The 20,513-nt window shown below is 45.1% G+C and overlaps 1 protein-coding gene across 3 annotated transcripts in view; it reads left to right on the forward strand.

Moving 5' to 3' along the window:
• The window catches only part of MDGA2 (MAM domain containing glycosylphosphatidylinositol anchor 2), a 340,493-nt gene that overhangs the window by 182,150 nt on the left and 137,830 nt on the right, over positions 1-20,513 (forward strand). For all 3 annotated transcript variants that reach the window (XM_051621624.1, XM_051621626.1, XM_051621627.1), the window contains one exon: positions 9,246-9,515. In XM_051621624.1, coding sequence (XP_051477584.1) covers positions 9,246-9,515 — 270 coding nt within the window. The remainder of the gene's footprint in view (positions 1-9,245; positions 9,516-20,513) is intronic.

Consider the following 20,513-nt stretch of genomic DNA (forward strand, 5'->3'; position numbering starts at 1 on the left):
TGCAAGGGAGTGTGTCACACCAAGTCATGACCTCCACACTCTCTGTCTGCATCACCCATATTTGTTGCTTCACTATGTCCATACTGTACCCTAGAAGGAATCTGATTGATCCAGTTCTGTCTCCTGCACTTCCCATTGGGCTTTTTCTTATGTCTTGATCTACAGCCTATTTTTGGTGCCACAGATTAATCTGAAAATGTATGTTAGTTTGTATATTAGCAGCCAGTTCTGGCTGCTTAGTGCATGTCATCATTAACACATAATATTGAGGCTGAATTTTGGCAGCCTCCAACCTAGAGAAGATTCACAACAGTAACTTTTACCCGGAAAGATGAGCATTTCAAGATGTGATTTATCAGCTGCATGCCATGGTTCATTCAGATCACAGCTGAGGTTGGCATTCTGTCTGGGGCATGTGATGGGAAACAAATTGAAAAGGGTTTAATTCACTTTTAATCCCTCCATTGAAAAGATAAACTTGCTTTGTTTCCCTCCATTCGGAAAATACAGTGTTAAGAGAATAATCTCATTTTGAAAAAATGAATCATGAGTGGTTTGGGGTGGATGGGACCTTTAAAGATCATCTAGTCCCCCTCTCTCCCTACAATGAGCAGGAACATCTTCAACTAGATCAGGGTGCTTGGAGACATGTATGAATTCCATGTATATAATAATAATAATAATAATAATAATAATAATAATAATAATAATAATAATAATAATGGACACAGGCCTGAAATAATTGGGATTTGAGCCCTTTGCCTTTATTTTTCTCCACCCCTGCAAGTGGTGGAATTCCAAAGGCAATGATGATAAGGGAAAAAGTGCAAGGAACACAAAAATAAGGTTGATCTGTATGGTGAGCACATCACTCTTATGTGTCTAAACACAAAGGGGTTTAGAACTGGCAGATGTTACAGTTGGACTATTTTGCTGCTCTTCTGTGCTTAGATCGCAAGCAGGACCTGAACAGGACACCCTGAAAGTTCAAAGCTCTGTGTGACTGGTCAGGGCTTGACAGTGACTATAAACCCACGTTTTTACAGTGAGGGTGATTGACCAGTGGCACAGGTTGCCCAGAGAGGCTGTGAAGCCTCCACCCTCAGAGATACTCAGAAGCCATCTGGACACGACCCTGGGCCAATTCCAGTAGGAGACCTTGTTTGAGCAGGGGGTTGCACCACATGAGCTCCAGAGGTGCCTCCAACCTCAACCATGCTGTGATTCAGTGATGAATTTTGGACCTAAGCCTGCTGAGAGCTCATGTTTGATTGTGTCTACATCATTTTTCTCCCTTGGCTTTGCTGGAGAACTCCTTGCCAAGACAAAGGTGAACCTGCCCCAGGAAGCCTTTCCCCTTCCCAGAGGAGTCCACAGCTATGTTTACATATCCTTAGAGAACAGATGAGCTGCCAGCACACGTGGGGGTGTGTTTGCTTAACAATTTTCCCCACTGGAGTATCTTTTCCTGGAGGGTTTAATACACACTGACACTTTCTGCCTAGAAGAGTTGTCTCGTTTGTGAGACCAACAAGTAGGATGTCAGAAGATTATGGCCCTCTTGGTAGCAGCAGGGAGGAAAAAGCTGAGAGCATGGGTGTATAATTGGGGTATGGTTTTCAGGGGTGTTGGTTTTTTTTAAATTTTGTTTTGATTTAATGTTTAAGGACTGTTGATGGAAAGAAAGGACCTACCATATTGCAGCAGCCTGTGGCAGGGTGATCAAGAAAAAGTTTAATTTTACCCTGTAATTTAAAATCTAGATCTTATTTGGGAATTATAATCTCTTTTTTTTTGAACTTCACTAAGTAAATAAGTACAGAAATGATGCTCCCAGCCCAGTAGGGACCTCAGATGTTCTCTTCTTCTGCTCTGGCTTGAAAGTGACTATTCACAATGTGTAAAGTTAGGAGTATATGCATTGTATTCCTGGAAGAAATCATGGCTATGAATTAAATGGATGCACACACACACACACACTCACACACACATGTATGTGAAACTATAATTCAATTCTATTCTATTACTTCAGTTCTGTATATAAAATAATTCACAAAGCTGGAGGAAATAATGTCTTTTCATTCTTATTCCTCGTAGATGAGTGCGTTGTCAAGGACATGACTTCCTGCCTCTACTTTGATTTTTCTATTAAAGTATTAGTTTTCTTTTGCATTCCCAGTAATCCCTAAAGCCAGTTGTGACATTTTCTCAACTCCACATCCCCAGTGGAAATGCATATATTTGTCTCACTGTGATGATGACACACGTTGGCCTCAGATTTTTTTCCCTGTGCTGCACGAGTGACATCTCTGCTTCCTCCCAGTGCAGCACCAGTCCCAGATACCCATCCCAGGCTGCAGGGGAGACTCTGCTGCTTTCAAGTTCAGTGACCATCAGTATCAGTTCATTGATTGGAAGATGTTTTCACTCTCTACTTAAACTGGAAGCGTTTGGTTGCAGAGCTGGGTTGTTATGTCGAAGGTGCTTGGTAAACTGATGTTGTTAAGGGTGTATCTGAGGGTCTTAATGATGACTTAATGACTGCTGGCTTTGTGCTGAGACCTTTTGCCCTGGTCATTAATCAAGACCAGGGGGTGTTATATGCTGTATTACTGTTCTGTGAGGACTGGTTTAGGTTGTAGCCACATTTTATGATTAATCCCCACCTCTCTGATGTCAGTGCCTAACTTATCTTGTGTGAGCATGTGAATAGTAGGTAAAAAAACTGATGCAGTTCTGATTTAAATTCTCTGTAGTGACTAGACTAGCAGAGCCATGTGTTGTGACCCTGTTGGCTTCCAATGGCACTTTCTCATATGCACTGCTGAGCTGACAGCCAGGCTCTACAGCCCTCTGAAAGACACTGGGTGCAGAGCATCCACTTCACACGAAAGCCTCTGAATTGAAGCCCCTTTAGAAAGGATGCAGCTGCAATATGAATGGGGACCTGAACAGTTTCCCTCGCCGTGAGTAGTGCCTTGTTCTTGGTGGGGAAGAGCTCATAGCAGCACTGCAGCTTTCTTTGTCCCCTGGCAAACCAACCATGACTTTGAAATGTGGGACTGGAGCTCAGAAACCCTTGTTTCTAAAGGGCAGTAAAGATGCAGAGATCACCTGAACACTGAGCCATTCTCATGACAAGGTCCACAGGCGACGTTTGGAAAGCTTGTCCCATGCACTCACCCATGGCAAGATTTACCAAAAGCTTGTTTTTATTTTCTAATTAATTTTATTGTTCCTATCAGAGTGGAAAGAAATTTTCCCCTGAGCAGGTGCCTGGCATGCCAGAGTGGAGGTTCTGGTTGGGAGATGCTTTCCTTGCCAAACCTGGATGACCCAGTGTTCATCTTGCTAATCCTGATGGCTGGGAGTCCCCTAAGAGAGACCTCAGCCAGGGGGGAGCTTTGGATGGCTTTGGAGGGGATAATACACTCAGTTTAGTATTGACTCCTTTTGGCAGGGATATTTTTGTTCATTGGGTAGTTGGTATAAATGTATAAGATTTGATACCTGATCACCTGCTGTATCTCCATGAGCTTTTGGTAGTGCACAGTTGGGTTGGCCCCAGTGCTCAGCTTCCCAAACAGGTAGTGAACATTCCTTGAAACTGTAAAATCCATCACTCTTCAGCCCTGTGTGAAGATGAGGACATCAGGCCTGTAGCTGTGTGTGTGTGTCAGGGTATTTCCAAGACCTGAACTGTCACCCTGGGTTTTGTGATATGAAGAGATGGAGCTCTGGGGCTATGAGGGAAGAAGTGAAAAAAAATAGTAGTCAGTTTAAAGAGGAAATGAATAGGAAGGAAGTCAGCAAAAATAACTGCATGACATAATACCAGACTAAACCAAATCCAGAAGAATATAGCAGTAGGAAATAATAAAATATATCCCTGACTTTCAGTGGAATTTTGTGGGATCTCTGCAAGATTTAAGCAGAAGCTGAGGAGCTCACTCTCATGCCTGGAGGTGTTTAGCAGAGGAAGTTTCTGGGCTGGTGCAGTTGTTCAAATTCTCTTTTGACTGCACATCTACCTGCTGAGTTCTGGGGCTTTGAAGCACCTTGATTGTGAAGTGCCTTTCACGTAAGAAGAGCCCTGTGTAAACGTCAGCAGGCAAGTACCTTGCTTGGTGAAATTAAATTGTTTAAATTTCCATAATAAAATTAAGATTGGAGGCATTATTTGATGCCTTACTGTGGCTGCAATACATGTATTTTCCAATGATCTTAGCTGGGACCATGTGAAAGCTCATTTGTAAGGATGTGAGGTTCTTCTCGAGGTTACCTTTCTGTGTCTTTCAAAAACTGAACAGGCAGGATGTCAGTGCTGGCTCCAGCCTTGTTTTGGGAAAGCAGGCTGGGCTGTAGGAGTGGAAGGGACCTTGGCTTACACTTGTATTTCTGCTCCCACACTTGGTTTGGGAGCTGTTGGATGAAACCGTTTGGAGGCTGCAGCCTGACTCCCCAGAGCCATGTAGATAGCAAAGGCAAACCCAGAGCATTTCAGCCTTGCAGCAGGAATACACAGTTGTATGTGCTAGTTTTGACTAGTTATGTCATTTTAATAAGAGCCAGATCTTTTGGAGAAGTCTTTATCTCCTCTTCCTTCCGACTCAATTATGTGATTTTCTTCCGTCTAAGCAAACTTCACAGCTTGAGCTGGGGCTGCATCTTGGGTCTCCTGGTTGGAGGCCAATCATGCTGGGTGCTTTACAAATGCAAAGGGTGTAGTAACACACACATTGTCCTTTAGGATCAGATCTCATGTCTGTCCTTAACAAGAGCCAGTTGGAGACATTTCCAAAGAATGCATAAAAAGGGTGCAGTAGACAGATACCTGATAGTCTGCCTTCCCGTTCCAGAAAAAGATGCCACTTTATGCCCTGAGGCACAAATGTAAATGATCCTTCAACAATATTTTGATATCATCATCGTCAACTGTTATAATTGCTCTGGATCATTTTAACATCTTTATAAATGCCTGCCCCATTTTTTAATCATGCTGGACCAAAAAACATAATTGTGTGGTGATGAATTGCAGAGCTCAGGTTTACACCGTGTGTTGTGTTGAGCCCTGAGAGTTTAAAAACAAATAAAAGAGACAACAAATCCATTTTAGAGAGAGGATTAGGCCAAAATTTCAGCTTTCTGAAGGTGCAAGGATTGCAGAGGATTTGTGAAACACTGGGATCAGGGGAGGTTAGTACAGGTATATTGTTAAAAATGTCACTTCTGCCCATTCCCGTCTCTGGGCTCCTGATGCATTTGTAAATCCTCATCCTAAAGGTGGGATTGGTGTCATCCATCTTCTGCCATCTAAATCTTACCTGTCAAGATTAAAGTAATCTTTGGACTCTGCTTGCAGTCAGCAGGGAGAGATGGAACCAAGGGGAAGAGTCTTGCCAGAAGACAGCTCAGGGTAAATAAGAGGAATCACCACCTGGCAGAACCTCTTCTTGAAACTGGAACAGAGAGAGACCTCACATGACAGTGAGATCCCTAGATCAGACACCAGCTAGTCCTAAACTTGGGGGCTAACAGATTTTTGCTCAGAAAACATGGAAAACAGAGAGAGAGATTCTGAGCAAGCCCAGTTACTGTCCCTCGTGTTTCATGGGGTTTTGTCATTGTTCCTTCATTACCCTTCTCTGTGCTCCAGCTTTACATTCCATGTCTGTGGGGAGAGGCATCTGTTTGCAGCTCCATCACTGCAGCATCTTATGGGGAGCAGCTGGAAGTGTTCCTCCAGTTTGGGAGGGGGAAGCGTTTCCAGCTGGAGTCAAACAGAGGAGCTGCCCAGGAAAGCAGACCTGAAGAAGCCCTACATGTTGCTGATTAACCTAAGTCAACTAATACAGGTCTTCTAAACTTGTGGTTTATTCCCATGTGTTTCCACATCTAAGTCCAGGCTGCAGTAGAAAAGTGAACACCAGCACTCCAACTGAGAGCTAAAGCTATCTTCCCACCACACCATGGTGCTGACCACGTCACTGGAGACCTTGAGCATTTGGAGCTTTTGCCATTTGCTTCCTCCATTCCCTGGCTAACTCTCCCTGCTTCCCTCTTTCTCCCTCTCCTCTCTTTACCGAGACAACAGGTCAGAGCCATGATGAGAAATCACTGGTGTCCAGCTTGTGTTTGGCCCGTGGGGTGTTGACTACCACCTTTCCCCATCCCTGGCTAGATGGAGGAGAGGTCAATGGTGATCCCTACCAGGCTGGAAGTGACCGCAGGGATCATGTGGTCCAACTTTTCTAGACTTCTTTTACCAAGAAATGTTGAACCAGATGATCCTTAAGGTCCTTTCCAACATGGTCTTCTATAATTCTATGACTGCATTGGGAGTGGAGGTTGCTCTCAGAGATGGGCAAACATGGGAATGGCAGCTGGGCTGAGCACTTTGCAGCAGTGGAAGGACAAACTCCAAGTGACCACCAGGAAACTTCCAGTCTCTCCATTTCTAGGTCAGAACTTGGCAGTGTGTGCATGACAACAAACCAGGTAGACCCCATTCTCCCCTCAGTTGCACCATAAAGCTGAAAACAAGAGGCTCTATGTTATTGGTGCATTGTGATGTGCTGTAGATCATGTCTAGGGCTTCCAGCAGAGAAACATCAAAATTACAGCTCATTGTTGCTGTGGATTTTTATTCTATTCATAATAGGTGTTTGACCCTTTATGGGCTACACTGAGTTTCATTTGCTGGGAACCTTAACATCCCTTCTGAATGTCTTAATATTCTTTGGTTTAAATCAGGCTTTTAATGGGAGTAGTTGAGTGTACTGCCAAAATTTTGTTTGTCTGGTGGGGATAGGTCGTAGTGAAGGGAGCTGTGTGGTGTAAGCAAAGAGGAATTGCTGTATGCAACCCATAATTTTCATGTACTTACTGTTGTGAGTGCTATGATGAAAGGGATGTGTCACAGCATTTTTATCACATCAGCTGCTATTTTTGTCACTCTACCTGAAGGGTGGCAAAGGGCCCTCTTTCATCTGGAGGATTAGAAGGCCATTATGGCAAACAGCACCACCAGGTTGGGTTGATGCTGTTGGAGCTTTCATCTTTTGTTCTAAGTTTTGAAGCATCATTTGTGGTTCTCTTGTTCCCTGTCTCAAGACTTGATGATCATTGCGAGCAGAGAGCAGCTCCTTACCAGAATTGTTCAGGAAAAAATATTACACACAAGAGGGAGGGAGGAGAGAAAAAGAGGGTCCAGCTGAGGGTTCCCCCGGGTTGGTGATGACCTGTGGGTCATTTCTAGTTGCACAATGAGTATCTGGATCCCCTTCTGCTGCTTTGGCCTGAGCATGAAACATGACATAGTGTCCAGGTTCATACCTCACCCCAAAACAGGGGATCCTCAGCTGATGGATGCACCAATTGATGGAAGAATGTGGAGTCAGGGATGTGAGCAAAGAGACATGTGGGCAGTGGGACTTGATTTCTGGCTGTGCTTTTAGCCACCCACCCTGTTTCTTCACCTGTAAGTTGGTTCCAGGAATCCAGGAATTTATTCTGGGAAGTATCTGCGAGTTCCCAAACTGGGAAGAGGTGGAAGAGGGGACTTTGCTTGTAAACTTATGCTGTCCTGAAGTGCTTTCCTGGTGGAGGCTGCCTGTTCTCTCAGTGCTAGGCCAGGGATAAATGGAGTGCTTCTCATTTATGTGTTCCAGCTTCTGAATCAGAGAATGCTAATTTCTCTTGGGGGAACTCCAAATAAAGGAAGCTCTTATTGTATCGTTTGCTTTCAGTGATTAGTGTGTACTCCTTTAATATTGAAATAAGATTCACACATAAAGCAGAACACATAAAAACATATCTCTGTAACAATGAGGACAGTGATATGATTTTTGGATGTAACATTTTTATTTTATTTCATTTAATTTTTTTTATTGTCAAATTATCTGGTATTCTTTGCCCAGAATTTTAATCCTTCACTTTTATGTCTGTGCTTATTCAGTATTTCTTCTTTTTCTGTACTAGCAGGAGATATTTATATCCTGGCTCAGCACTTAGATGGTTTAGTGTGTGCTTTCAAGCAAAGCCTGAATCCAGCCAGGGTGGATCCCTCTCTGGGAACGACAGCTCAGATTGTGATTTTACATTCCAGCCTCTCAAATGGATTGTTCTGGCCTGTCCCTTCATACTGAGCATTTCTGTTCCTGCCTTTGTATCATATGCAGAGATTTCATGGAAACGAAGAGGCAAGAAGAGAGAATGAAATGTCATCACTTGCTTCTCCCCTCTGAGAGCAGCAACTGCAGCACCTTTCCATGAGCTGGTGCTGCAGTGCAGTTGGGCTGCTTTGCTGGTTCTGCCCACACAAAGCCCCTGCAGCTGGTCCCTCAGCCTGTGTCACCCATGGGGGAGTTAGTAGGGACCCAAGCCTGCAACTCTCCTGCCTGTCTGTGAGGAGCTGGAGCTGTGGCCATGCTGCCTGCTGGGGCTGAGCTCTGCAGGCTGCACAGCCCCAGGGGAAAACAGCATCTCTCTGCATTCTGCAGTTTATGGTGAGCAAGGAGATGTTGTCCCAAGAGAGGTGACTGTCCCTGGTTCAGTAGACCCAACTCAGACTCTACAATCCATCTCAGGTGACAGCTGAGTCCCAGGGAGTTCACCTGGGAGGCAGGTGGATTAAGAGTTCTGCCTTTTAATGGGTGGGACCTGATTTGATGAGAACAGCATAATTTCAGTGCCAAATCAGAAGGCTGTTATTAATTCCTTTCTTCCAGGGTTTAAAATCCAGCATGCTGGCACCCATGCTGTTCATTATGCATGACTTCCCCAGCACAGCCACAGGGTTGTCCATACCTGAGTCCTCATCTCCAGTTTGACAGCAATGTAGAAGTTGGTGACTGAGCAAGGGGAGAAATGTGTTGTCAGGGGGAGCATCAGGATAGGCAGCACCCTTGTGGGAGGGCACACAGAATCACAGCATCTTAGGGATTGGAAGGGACCTGGAAAGACCATCCAGTCCAACCCCCCTGCCAGAGCAGGGTCACCCAGAGCACATCACACAGGAACGTGTCCAGGTGGGTTTGAAAGTCTCCAGCCAAGGAGACTCCACAGCCTCTCTGGGCAGCCTGTCCCAGGGCTCTGTCACTCTCACAGGAAAGCAGCTTTTTTCTGATGTTTACACGGCCATGTGAAGATGCTGTAGCTGGATCTCAGTTGGCTCGAGTGGACCTGTCAGGACTGAGCAATACCACACGCATGGCCCCGCTACACCTTTCTCTTGTGTTTTGCAGCATCCCCTTCAATTAAGCTTCTCGTGGATGACCCGATAGTGGTGAACCCCGGGGAAGCGGTCACCTTGGTCTGCGTGACGACAGGAGGGGAGCCCACCCCCAGCCTGACGTGGGTGAGGTCTGCTGGCACCCTGCCTGAGAAGACAGTCCTGAATGGTGGCACCTTAACAGTCCCGGCCATCGCGGCCGAAGACGCCGGCACCTACAGCTGCATCGCCAATAACAACGTGGGGAACCCTGCCAAGAAGTCCACCAACATCATCGTAAGAGGTAAGCTGAGCTGACAGGCTGGTGGCCTTTGCCAGGGAGGGTAAATCCTGACCTGGCAGGGTAGCCATGTTCACCTAGTTTCCTGTGTTTTCAGACCTGTTTCTGGTCTTTTCTAATGATGGATGAGATGAATGAGCGTTGGCTTTGGGTAGCCAGTGGCTCTCAGGCTGGGCTCAAACCCCCTAGCTGGAACAAGGGTTGTGTGGTGCCCCTTTGTGCTGTGAAGGTGCAGCAGCTCTGCCATCCCCACTGAAGACGAGTGATGGCCAAGGGACACCATGTCTTCTGGGTGTTGTCTGAGCTGATCCATACACACTGTTTCAGCAGTGGATGCATCTTGAGCTCCTGGAGATGTCTTTACCTACTTCACCCTTTTCTTCCTCCTCATCAGCTGAACGAGCATTGAAATGAAGGCTGTTGTGCATGCTGTGAATCTGCTGCCATCAGACCACTGCTCCCTGGGTAGGAGCTGTAGATTAGTACCTGTGCTTTAATTACCCTAAATAGCAGGATAAATGTCTGTCTTAGATAAAAGAGAAGTTGTTTATCGCTTCCCAGACGACCCCAGGGCCACGGCCAGTTGGTTTGAAGAGGGGTTCGATTGGCTGATAGGCATCCTCAGAGTAGATTAAATCTACCTGAACCAAGCAGTTCATCTGAAACTAATTTTCTGTAATGTAGTTGGTGAATGGTTCTGAAACACACACTCCCACGCCATGGGAACTTTAAATAATAGCATGTGATTAATCACACTCAGGAGAAAGTGCTGTGTAAAGAGCCAGTGGTGTGAATATTTTATGAGAGCCATAACCCCTCTTCACTTCTTATTGCCCAACATATCATACTCTTTTCAGCAGGACGAGGAATTAGGAGGTATTTCTGTTCTGGGGGTCAGGGAGAGAGCATTGCATCAGCCTAGGTCTGCAGGAGTTGATCAGGAGATGTCCAGAGATTATCTGTAATACTGTGTTTCCATTTGAATTTCTGACACTTGGCCGAGGGGTTTTTGTTGTCAGGAGGCCAAAGCAGTCTCGTTTCAGGAGCACAGCAGCAACATTGATTTGCTGGGATTTGCAATGAGGTCATGAAGGGGAGATGAGAGTGAAACACACGCTTGGAGAGGAAAGGCTTTGGGTGAAAAGAAGTCTCCATATTTTAATTGACCCAGCAGACAGCACCAGAGAGCCCAGAGGAAAAGCCAAAGTACCCAGTTCCCTGCAGATACAAATTTCATGAGTCATAGCATAATAATAAAATGCCCTCATATTTTTATTTATAGAACACCATGCCTGGGAGCTGCCTGGGAGCTGCAAGTTGTTGAACAAAATATCATTAAAGAGTCTGAGGTGTCTTTTTTCCTCTCTGCTGTGAGGCCCTGCTAATTCTGAGCAGGGATCACCAGGAGGTACAACCCATTCAATACATGAAGCACAGCTCCTTTCTAGTCCCAGTGCATTAGTATCTGTTATGATTTTCCCCTTATTATTTCTGCTAAAGAGCTGTCTTTTAGGGAGAAAAAAAAAAGAAATCTTCTGGTCTTTGTTGCTATATCTTTACTACAAGTATTGCTGAGTTTAGCAGTGAAATATGAAATTAATTTGGATCAGAGCTTTGATTTTGCTTTGTGTATCTATTTCTTAGCATCTTGCCTATAGCTCATTCCTTCTCTCATCTCTCTTTTATTGTTGTCGTGTATCAGGATTTTCACTCAGAAGCTGAGGAGAGAAGAGTATTTACTTGAAATAGCAACTAAGCTTTGCAGGAGAAGCATTTAATAAATGGAGTTCACATCTTCTGTCAGGTGGACTACCAATCCCAGGACTAGACAATAATCCCCTAACCTTGCCCAGAAAAGCCATGTAAAATTGTCTGAAAGCAGCAGCAGGGCTCAGATGGAATTTGTTCCATTTAGAATTCCCTAAATTTCACCGTGGATTTTTCAGGATGTGTTTTTATTGTAAGTGATTCATTCCATTGATGCTACCTTACCTGCTGCACCAGCTTGGTTTTTTTCCTGGGCATTTTCCTGTCATTGTAGCTGACTGACCCACCCCACCTGACTTCAGACCCCTCGAGGGTGATGTCATATTACTGCCATGCATTTCGTAATCATCTAAAATCAGAGAGAAACTGGTCAGGAATTCAGTGGATTGATGTATCTTTGGAGGTCCCTTCCAACCCCTAATATTCTGTTATTCTGTGATTCAGGCAGTGGAGGCAGCAGATGAAGCTGGATGTGTTTAAAGAGCAGATTCAGGCTTTAGAGGTGCTGAGGTGACACTCAGGTGGATTCAGGTCAGCTCTGTGCTTCTCCATCAGGCTTTTCCCAGACCCTTAGAGAGTGGGGGGAAATGCAGTGAAATAGCAAGATGATGAGCTCTGGTGGCTTGGGGCAATAAGTATCACCTGAGAGATGGTACAAAACGTGCCCACATGGAAGTGCTGTGTAATGTGTGTTTTCCACTTCTCCAGGGTGTAAATAACTAGTAATATGTGTTCTCTGCTTCTACCAATTGGAAATAAGTACTTTGTGCAATTGCTGTTTGCTGCTGAAGGGAATGGTGGGATAGAAGGTGCCATGAGATGTCTCAGTGTGTTGCTTTCCATTTGTTAGCTCCCAGGATTTATCTGGATGCCTCCAAATATGCATAAGCATTTAGTGTGTTTTCTGCTTTTCCACTGTCACTTGATTTCCTCCCCTTCAGTGAGCACTGGCATGGGAAGAGATGTTTGTTCTTAAAATAAAAAGCCAGACTGAAGCTGTCATGGCTGTGAGGAACCTGTTTAGTCAGAAACATCTTCGGATTATTTTTTTTCTCTCTTGGCCTGTATAACTTAAAAGTTATTGCAAATCCTTGCAACAAAAACAAGCTGGGTGCTTGCTTGTCAGCTGAGATGAACACGGATCTGCTGCAAAGCAACAGGCATAGCTCACAGCTGCTGTAGGAAGAGACTCCTTTTATGCTGCCTCCTTCAGCAGTTAAATTAAACCTGCAGATAAAGCAACATTCTTGAGAGATGCTCCTTTCCCAACCAACTTGTAAGCTGCAAACTCTGCTCCCTTGGTCTCTGCTCTGCCCAGCTGCTGTGTTAGTGCCTTTCCCTTTCAGCCCCCAGGTGATGTTAATGAAAGTTTTGCTGAGATGATGAAGGGAGATGGCTTTGAGCAGCATGGTGCTGTTCCTTGCACAGACACAGTGCAGAGGCTCTCATTTCCTCTGTGTGCTCTGAACAAGAGGGAAATCAGTGCCCGTGTGCTGGTCACCTGGCAGAATCCCCTCACAGTGAGAAAGGCTGAGATGCAGCCCTTTTAAAGTGCACCATTATCAGCTGAACTGGACCCAAAGTTATCAGAAAATATTTAATTCCATCAAAGACATTGTCATCCATCAAGGTGCCTCAGGTCAGACCCAAGAAAGAAGAAATGCTCTCACAGCTCAGCAGAGCTGGCTGCTCACCAGTTCTAATTGTGAAAGTTGCTTTCTAAGTATTTTCTTTAGATTAATGAGTTATTTAAATGATTGCAAGTCTGCTCACAGTTGAGTGTTGGTGAGTGTTCTCATCAGGGGCATCTTCACATCCTTCTCTCAGGCTGATGATTAGATTAGCTTCCCATAACATATTTCTAGACAAAACCATTAGAAAGCAGAAGCAGCTCTGAGGGAATCTTAACTCCTATTTTTCTAGTAAAACTTCATGTTCTTCTCCTCTTCAAAATAATAAAAAAAAAAAAAAAAAGGAAAAAACAGCTCCTTCAAGTAGCAAATCCAACACACTCTCTCTGGATAAGCAAAGTTCCTGACAGCCTCCATGCCTGATGTGGGTATTTTTTGCTGTGCTTGCTTGGGGGATGTTCTGTTTTTCTGACTTTTCCCTGGTGGAACAACAACAACAAAATGTTGTTCTGATGCAATGGAAATAGTTCATCATAAAGGCCAGGAGGGGGAAAATCTGGTGCACTTATATTAGAGTTCTTTCCTGCCCAAAATATTTCTGCCAATTTGTTTTCAACATGACTTTTCCCTGTAAACCTTTGTTGGCCCCAATTGGAGGTAAATGGTAATTGGTCTCCCTATGGGTATATTTTAAATTAAAATAAGAAGCAAACACACTCTTTTACATTTGTCTTAAAGTCAAATGCAAACCTTGTTTACTCAAAGCCAATACACATGGTGATATGGAAGCTTCTTCATGTCCCACGTGCACACAGCTAAGCAGAGTGGACTTTGTGTTATTGTCAGGAGCTTGGTAGGACCTCATCTGTTCTGTGGCTGCAGACTCAGGTCCTTGCCCTCATCTGACATGGCAAGTGGAACATCAAGCTTTATCCCATGTCCCAGGAGACTCTTCTAGCCCAAGGATCAAAATCATAAAAGGTTAGGGGTTGGAGGGGCCCCTGCTCAAGCTGGGTCACCCAGAGTAGATGGCACAGGATGGTGTCCAGGTTTGTTTTGAACATCTCCAGTGAAGGAGACTCCACAATCCTTCTGAGCAGCCTGTCCCAGTGTTCTGACACCCTCACAAGAAAGAAGTTCTTCCTCATGTTCAGATGGAACTTCCTGTGTTGCAGTTTGTGCCCATTGCCCCTCATCACTGGGCACCACTGGAATCAGTCTGGTCCCATCCTCTCAACAGCTGCCCTTTAGGTATTCATCAGCGTTGGTAAGATCCCCTCCCAGCCTGCTCTTCTCCAGGCTGAACAGCCCTGGGTCTCTCAGCCTTTTCTCACAAGAGAGGTGCTCCAGTCCCTTCCTCATCCTTGTAGCCCTCCAAGTAGTTCCTTGTCTGTCTTGTACTGGGGATCTTTTAGTCTGTTGGAGGTTACTTTGCTGCTTTAAAATTCTCTTTTCCATGTGTATTTGGAGAGGGAACCAAAGGGCATTAGAGAAATGGTAATATTGGCCTTCTAATCCTTAAGATGCTACATAAAAGCTTGATAATGACAATACCTTACAGATTTGGGTGACAATTGGAAATGTCAAAAGAGGCAGGGATCAAGATAATCATATGTCTGTGGCTTCTGGGGAATTATACATTTTCAGCATGACTCAAGCAGGGTACTCAGAATTAGGAGAGGGAGGAGGAACAAACACTCCAAAGACACTGCAGAAGTGAGAATGAGAATAAAATCTCTCTGTAGCTGCCATTGAAGAATTAGAGAGTTTTGATGATGAGGGATTTAAGGGGCATCTTCCTTGCAGTAAGAGAGTAAAAATGCTGGGGAGCACCTTTGAAGGACACCTGCCCGTCAGAGTGGGAAGCTGGTAGAGCCAGAGAAATGTTTCATGGATCTTGAAGTACAGAGCACTGAAATAATTTGGAAAGGTGTCAGCTTGCACCAGCTCCTCAGGAACTCCTCCCGTTACCATCCTGAAGTAGATCCCTTTGTCTCTTCCATTGTCACTGCAACATCTTTTCAATGCCAATTGACTCTGACTGTGGGGACTTTTCCCTTCTGTGCAGCCGAAGGGCAGCGTCTGGTGTTCATTTTTCAAAGGGGTGGGATTCCCTGTCAGTTTAAATGTAAAATAATAATTTGAAATGACCTGTGCTCAACATGAGCACAAAAGCTTTTGCTGAACAAAAAGCACGCTGGGGAAATACCTTTTAAGGCTGAGACTGCTGGCAGTACCTGTTCCATCATGCCTTTAAAACCAAGATGTGAGCTGTGCAGTGGGCACTGCTGAAAAGAAGGTGCAAAAAAGAAAAAGAGAAAGGTACAGATTGTGAAATAAGTGACATTTTTGTTGCTTTTGTAATAGATTAAAAAAAATAAGAATCCTGTGATTTGGTATTTCTGATGCCCATTCTCATATGCCTGCTTACCCTTCTGCTTTCCTGCAATTTTTCTGTTTATCCCAGGAATTTCCCCTGTTGGTTTAGAGCAGTTGCATGAAGGATAAAAAGAAGTCAGTCCTGTTACACATCAGCACCTCTGCTGTCCCCCCTCCACCATCCTCAAATGCTGTTAATTGAAACGTGAGCAGGGCCCCCAGGGGCTGGTGCCAGAGCAGAGGCAAAGCTGACAGGTTTTATCCAGAAGGTGGGAATTGGGTTTTGGCAGCACTGGTGACAGTTGTCACCCGGTGGGTCACCTGGCAGTTTGGCAGCTGCTGGATGCTGGCCAGTGGCTGAGGGATGTGTCCATCTGATGTGCCTGCTGCTTAACTGGCATCATCTCTGGCAGTGGGAGCACTGGTTGGGGGTGCTGGCTCAGCAGGCCTGGTCTGAAATGTTGGATTTTCTGTGCAACGAGCAAAGGACTTTTTTTTGCCCCCATCCTTCTTTTCCTTCTCTCTATATTCTGGGAAGGCCTCGCAGCAGACTGATGATCAGCGTGCATGCTTTGTGGCTGAAGAAACCTGAAGGCCTTGCCAAATAACTAATAAGCCAGGCATTACTACACCATGCTGAAGTGCTGACCCCCACTGACTTGCCAGTGAGGGACAGTGCAGATGTGTGGAGCTTCGTGGTGCTGCAGGGCCGGGTGCTGTGGGAAACCAGCAGGGAGCAGCTCCCTGGGATGCCTCCCAGGCTGGAAATGCAGCAGCCCCCTGCTGGCTTTTCAGCATCCCTTGGTGGTTGAGCTTCACTTGGGGCAGGCTAGAAAGCAAGAGTGATTTGATGAAAGTTTTGAAATTCATATTCTGCAATGGGACTGGAAGGGCCGTCCTGGGTCACCAAATCCAGCTCTCTTCACCCCAGGCATCTGTTTCATCTCTTCTCATCTTTGTATAATCTTTTGGTTGTAAAATGACCAACTCCACCTGCAGTTTCGATACCTTTCTTCCAACACCCACCCAGCTCTCCCCAGGAGTCTCTTCCTGTATCTCACTGCTCTGACACTGAGATCCTCGCTTGTTGCCCTCACAATGTGTCTGTGGTGGCTTTGCCATCACTTGAAGGCAGCTTTGCTGTGAAGCAGCATCAGACAAGCTATGTGAAGGGCAAGGCCATGCCAGGATGGAGGGCTGGGCTTTGCCTTTGCTGAACCACTGTAGCGGTTGGGCACCTTCAACATGCAGAGGGTCTTCTTGACCTCCCTCTCACCTGAAGTTGTGCCAGGGGAGGTTTAGATTGGACATTAGGATGAATTTCTATACTGAGTGATCAGACACTGGAACAGCCTATCCAGGGAGGTGGTGGAGTCACCATCCCTGGAGGTATTCAAAAGCAATATAGGTTGGTACTTCAGGACAGGCTCCAGTGGCTGAGGTTGTGGGGGGTTTTGTGTTGACTGTTTTACTCTATGATCTTAGAGATCCTTTCCAACTGTGATGGTTCTGTTCTTCTGTGATTGATGCCAATGTCGATTTTTTAAAATCAAAATCTCAAGCAATTTACTTAACTCTTGGTTTTAACAGTGATCACCACCTTGCTCAATTTCTGCCGTGTCTTGTTGGACAAAGCAAACTCCTTTCCTCCAGGATGGGCTTTAAATGGACCTTTCAAAAAGGCTTTGGGAGAGACTCCTGCTTTGGATGAGGATGAAGAACAGCTCTGTACATTGGGCTCACCTCCCAGCTCACCCAAGGGAGCCAGCACCACTGCAGGCATCTCCCTGGGTCCTCTTCCAGCTTGTTAACCATGAGTACAGTTTCTTATATTCCCACCAAGTGATATGCCATGTGAGTGGGATTGCAGTGAGACAAGATTTTAGCCTGGAAAATGTGAACATATGGCACATCCAAGTTGCTCCAGTCATATGTTCTCACTGTGCTGTCCTAAAAGTTTACAGCTCTGAGAATAAATGTGTAAGAAAGTCAAGCTTCAGAATTTAATAAGTCCATTTAGTTTTATTGTCTGCAATAGCAATCTCAGGCACGTGTGCTCCCTCCCAGGCTGGGGTGTCTCATCAACGAGTTCATAAAACCATTCCATATAAAAATGTAGATTGTTTATTGATTCTTCTGCCCTTTCATTAGGATTTCCATGAAATTTTGTGTACATAAATTTTATTTGTAAATATTTTGTTGCTCTGCAAAACACGCTGTGGTGCCCGTTGGCCACCTCATATCTATAAAGATATATCAGAAGGGATTTCAGGAGGAGCTGCTCATTTGTTCTCTTTCTCTCTGACCCCTGCAGTGTGGCTGGTTTGGGTAACCACGTTCTTTTTTTTCAACAAGGGCAAGGAAAAATCTTATCCTCACTGTTAGTTGGATAGAAATAATAAACTACTAGAGCAATTATTAACTACTATGCCCCATCCCTGGCAGTGTTGAAGGGCAGGTTGGATGGGGCTTGGAGCAGCCTGGGCTGCTGGGAGGTGTCCCTGCCCATGCAGGGGGGCTGGATCTAGATGGTCTTTAAGGTCCCTTCCCACCCAAACCATTCTATGAGAAACATTTTTTGGCAGGGGTCTGGTGTCATAGATTAATATTCTATTAGATCCTGACCAATTAATACATGATGAAGTCAGTAAGGTTTTAATATTGTCATTTTGACAGAAAGCAAATTGAGTTTTTCAAAATTTTGTCTCATCCTGAAGGGAGAGGAAGAGCAGAGAGGAGAAAGCAGAGTGCACAGTGGTTTGTTCTGATGTTACCCAAATACTTTGATCACCTTGATATGTGTTTTAAGGTGGTACTTGTAGTGCATTGGACAACTGTGAGTGAGACTGGGAGGGCTCTGCCCAGGCAGACAAATCCTTTTAGAGGGTTTTCTAGGATCCCAATTAATTTTTGAAGCATCAAAGTGTAGAATAGAAACGTTGAAGTGTTGAAGGGAAATGTATCCCATGTTGGAACAAATCCAAGCTCTAATGAAATCCTGCAGTCAAATAAGGCTCTTGAGCCCCAGAAGAAGGAGGAGATGGGGACAACCCTGTGGGGAAGCCTTGGAAATGGGAGCTTTGCTCTAGTTTTGGGAGAAGGGCATGTGCTCTGTGCTGAGTTTCAAGTCTCATTTGCAGTGTGAGGGCAAGGAGGAGAGTGCAGATTTGCAATACATTGCTTCTGAACACCCAGGAAAACTCAGCAAGGCTATTTTTTATTGGGTTTTTTTGACAGCTTTGGCACAAGAATTAAAACTTTACAAACCCATTGGCCCTGGAAAACACCCAGCTGTAATGTTCTGAGGATTTATAATTTGCTTGGCCACTGCACAGTCCGCTGGGGACTGTGTCAGCTTCTCTGAAGTGTTTCATTTTATATCCCAATTCTTTTCTGCCTTGTGAGGAGGCTTGTGAAGTTCCCTGTTGCCTGTGAGATGGGTGGTTGGGTGGGATGGGGCTGCCCTGAGCCCACAGCCCTGGCCAGGATGACACCCAGGACATGGGCTCGGTGGGCTGTAACAGGGTGGGTTTTGTGGCATAGGAAATATTTTGGGGTTTTTTTCCCCCTTTCTTCTCCTTGGGGCTTCAAAAATGAATCCCAGCTGCCAATTTGTCACCACTTACTGATCAGCCTTCATTCAGTTGTTGCTGCTTCACCCTCCTGTACCCACCTTGAGGAGTTACCTTGAATCATTATCGGTGTCTTCTTAAAATCAGAGAAGAAAGCAGCCTTGGAGCAAGCAGATGGGACTCCCTGGTGTGCTGGTCCCTGGTAGGACACGCCAGTTTCTGTCCCCAAATCATACACTTGTGTGACACCATTGGGACAACTGGTTCTCAGAAGGAGGGCACCAGAGCCTGCAGGTTGTGCAGGCTTCATCCCTGGAAGGTTTCAAGCCTTGAACCACCTGGTCTGAGGTCACATCTAGCCCTGCTTTCAGCAGATTGGTCTGGAAACCTTCTGAGCTTCCTTCCCATCTGAATGTTTCTGTGAACCTGTATGTTTTCTGATGATGCTCATTTCTCTTGAATATTCACTTCTAAAAGCAGTTAAAGGAGTAACCATGTTGTGCTTCCTGTACTTTGATCTTGGCTTAATTTGTTTTATGCATCATATACTAAAACTGAATTCTTCTTCATTACCTAGAAGGATACACCTCCTCTTCCTTCAAAAGAAAAGCAGGGAAAGAAATAGGAGCTAATTAACTAGAGCACAGGTAAAACCAGACAACTGCCACATGGCATCTTCAGAATAATAAATCCTTTTCTTTTAAAATTTAGAAGCATTTATAAAAATAGAGACAAAACCTGAAATCTCTCCACAGAATTTGCATTTAAATTGAAAATGTGAATTCATCTGGTCTTGTAAGTGCCAAATAATTACTTGATATTAAGAAGTATGGAGATGCTCTACTGGAAGATGCTTGACAACTTAATTGTTCTGATAGCTTCTGAAAGTTAAGGTTTAAAAAAACCTTGAAGCTAAAACCATGTTGACAGAAGCAAAAAGAACTGTTGGTAAAATGCTGAGAATGTCTGTTTTAGCAAGACTGTACTTCAAGTCTGGCTTTGGGTAGGAAGGTGACTATAGGAACATGCAGGCACCAGAACTTTGTCAAAATCATTCTGCAGAGTCCTAAATACCTGATTTCAGGAATTTGAAGTTGGAGAAGTTGTTAACATTGGTGCATTCTCCCTGAAGGCCCTGTGAGTGTCTCTGCAGTTATGCTGGGTTTTCATGTTCTCCTCATGGCCCAAACCAGGTGTCCCCAGCCTGCTTGCTCGGTGGGTGTGTGCTCTGCTGGAGAGAGTTCTGTGATAGCAACACATCAAGTAGCCTTATCTGCTGCTAATGGAGGTGCAGCTGGCTCTGGGCAGAGCTTGGGGGTTGTTTTATTGGATGTTAGGCTGACTTCTTAATTAGAATCATGGAATGGTTTGGGCTGGAGGGGACCGTAAAGCTCATCCAGTCCCACCCCTGCATGGGCAGGGACACTTCCCACCAGCCCAGGTTGCTCCAAGCCCCATCCAACCTGCCCTTCAACACTGCCAGGGATGGGGCAGCCACAGCTTCTCTGGGCAGCCTGGGCCAGGGTCTCACCACCCTCATGGTGAAGAATTCTGAGCCAAATGCACAGACCTCCTTTCAGAACAAGAAGGTTTCTGTATCTCAGCAGTTACAAGGTTATAGAGATGAACCATAAGGTAAGAGCAAAAATAAA

This window comes from Apus apus, chromosome 5 (assembly GCF_020740795.1).
Source record: "Apus apus isolate bApuApu2 chromosome 5, bApuApu2.pri.cur, whole genome shotgun sequence".
Classification (NCBI taxonomy): domain Eukaryota; kingdom Metazoa; phylum Chordata; class Aves; order Apodiformes; family Apodidae; genus Apus; species Apus apus.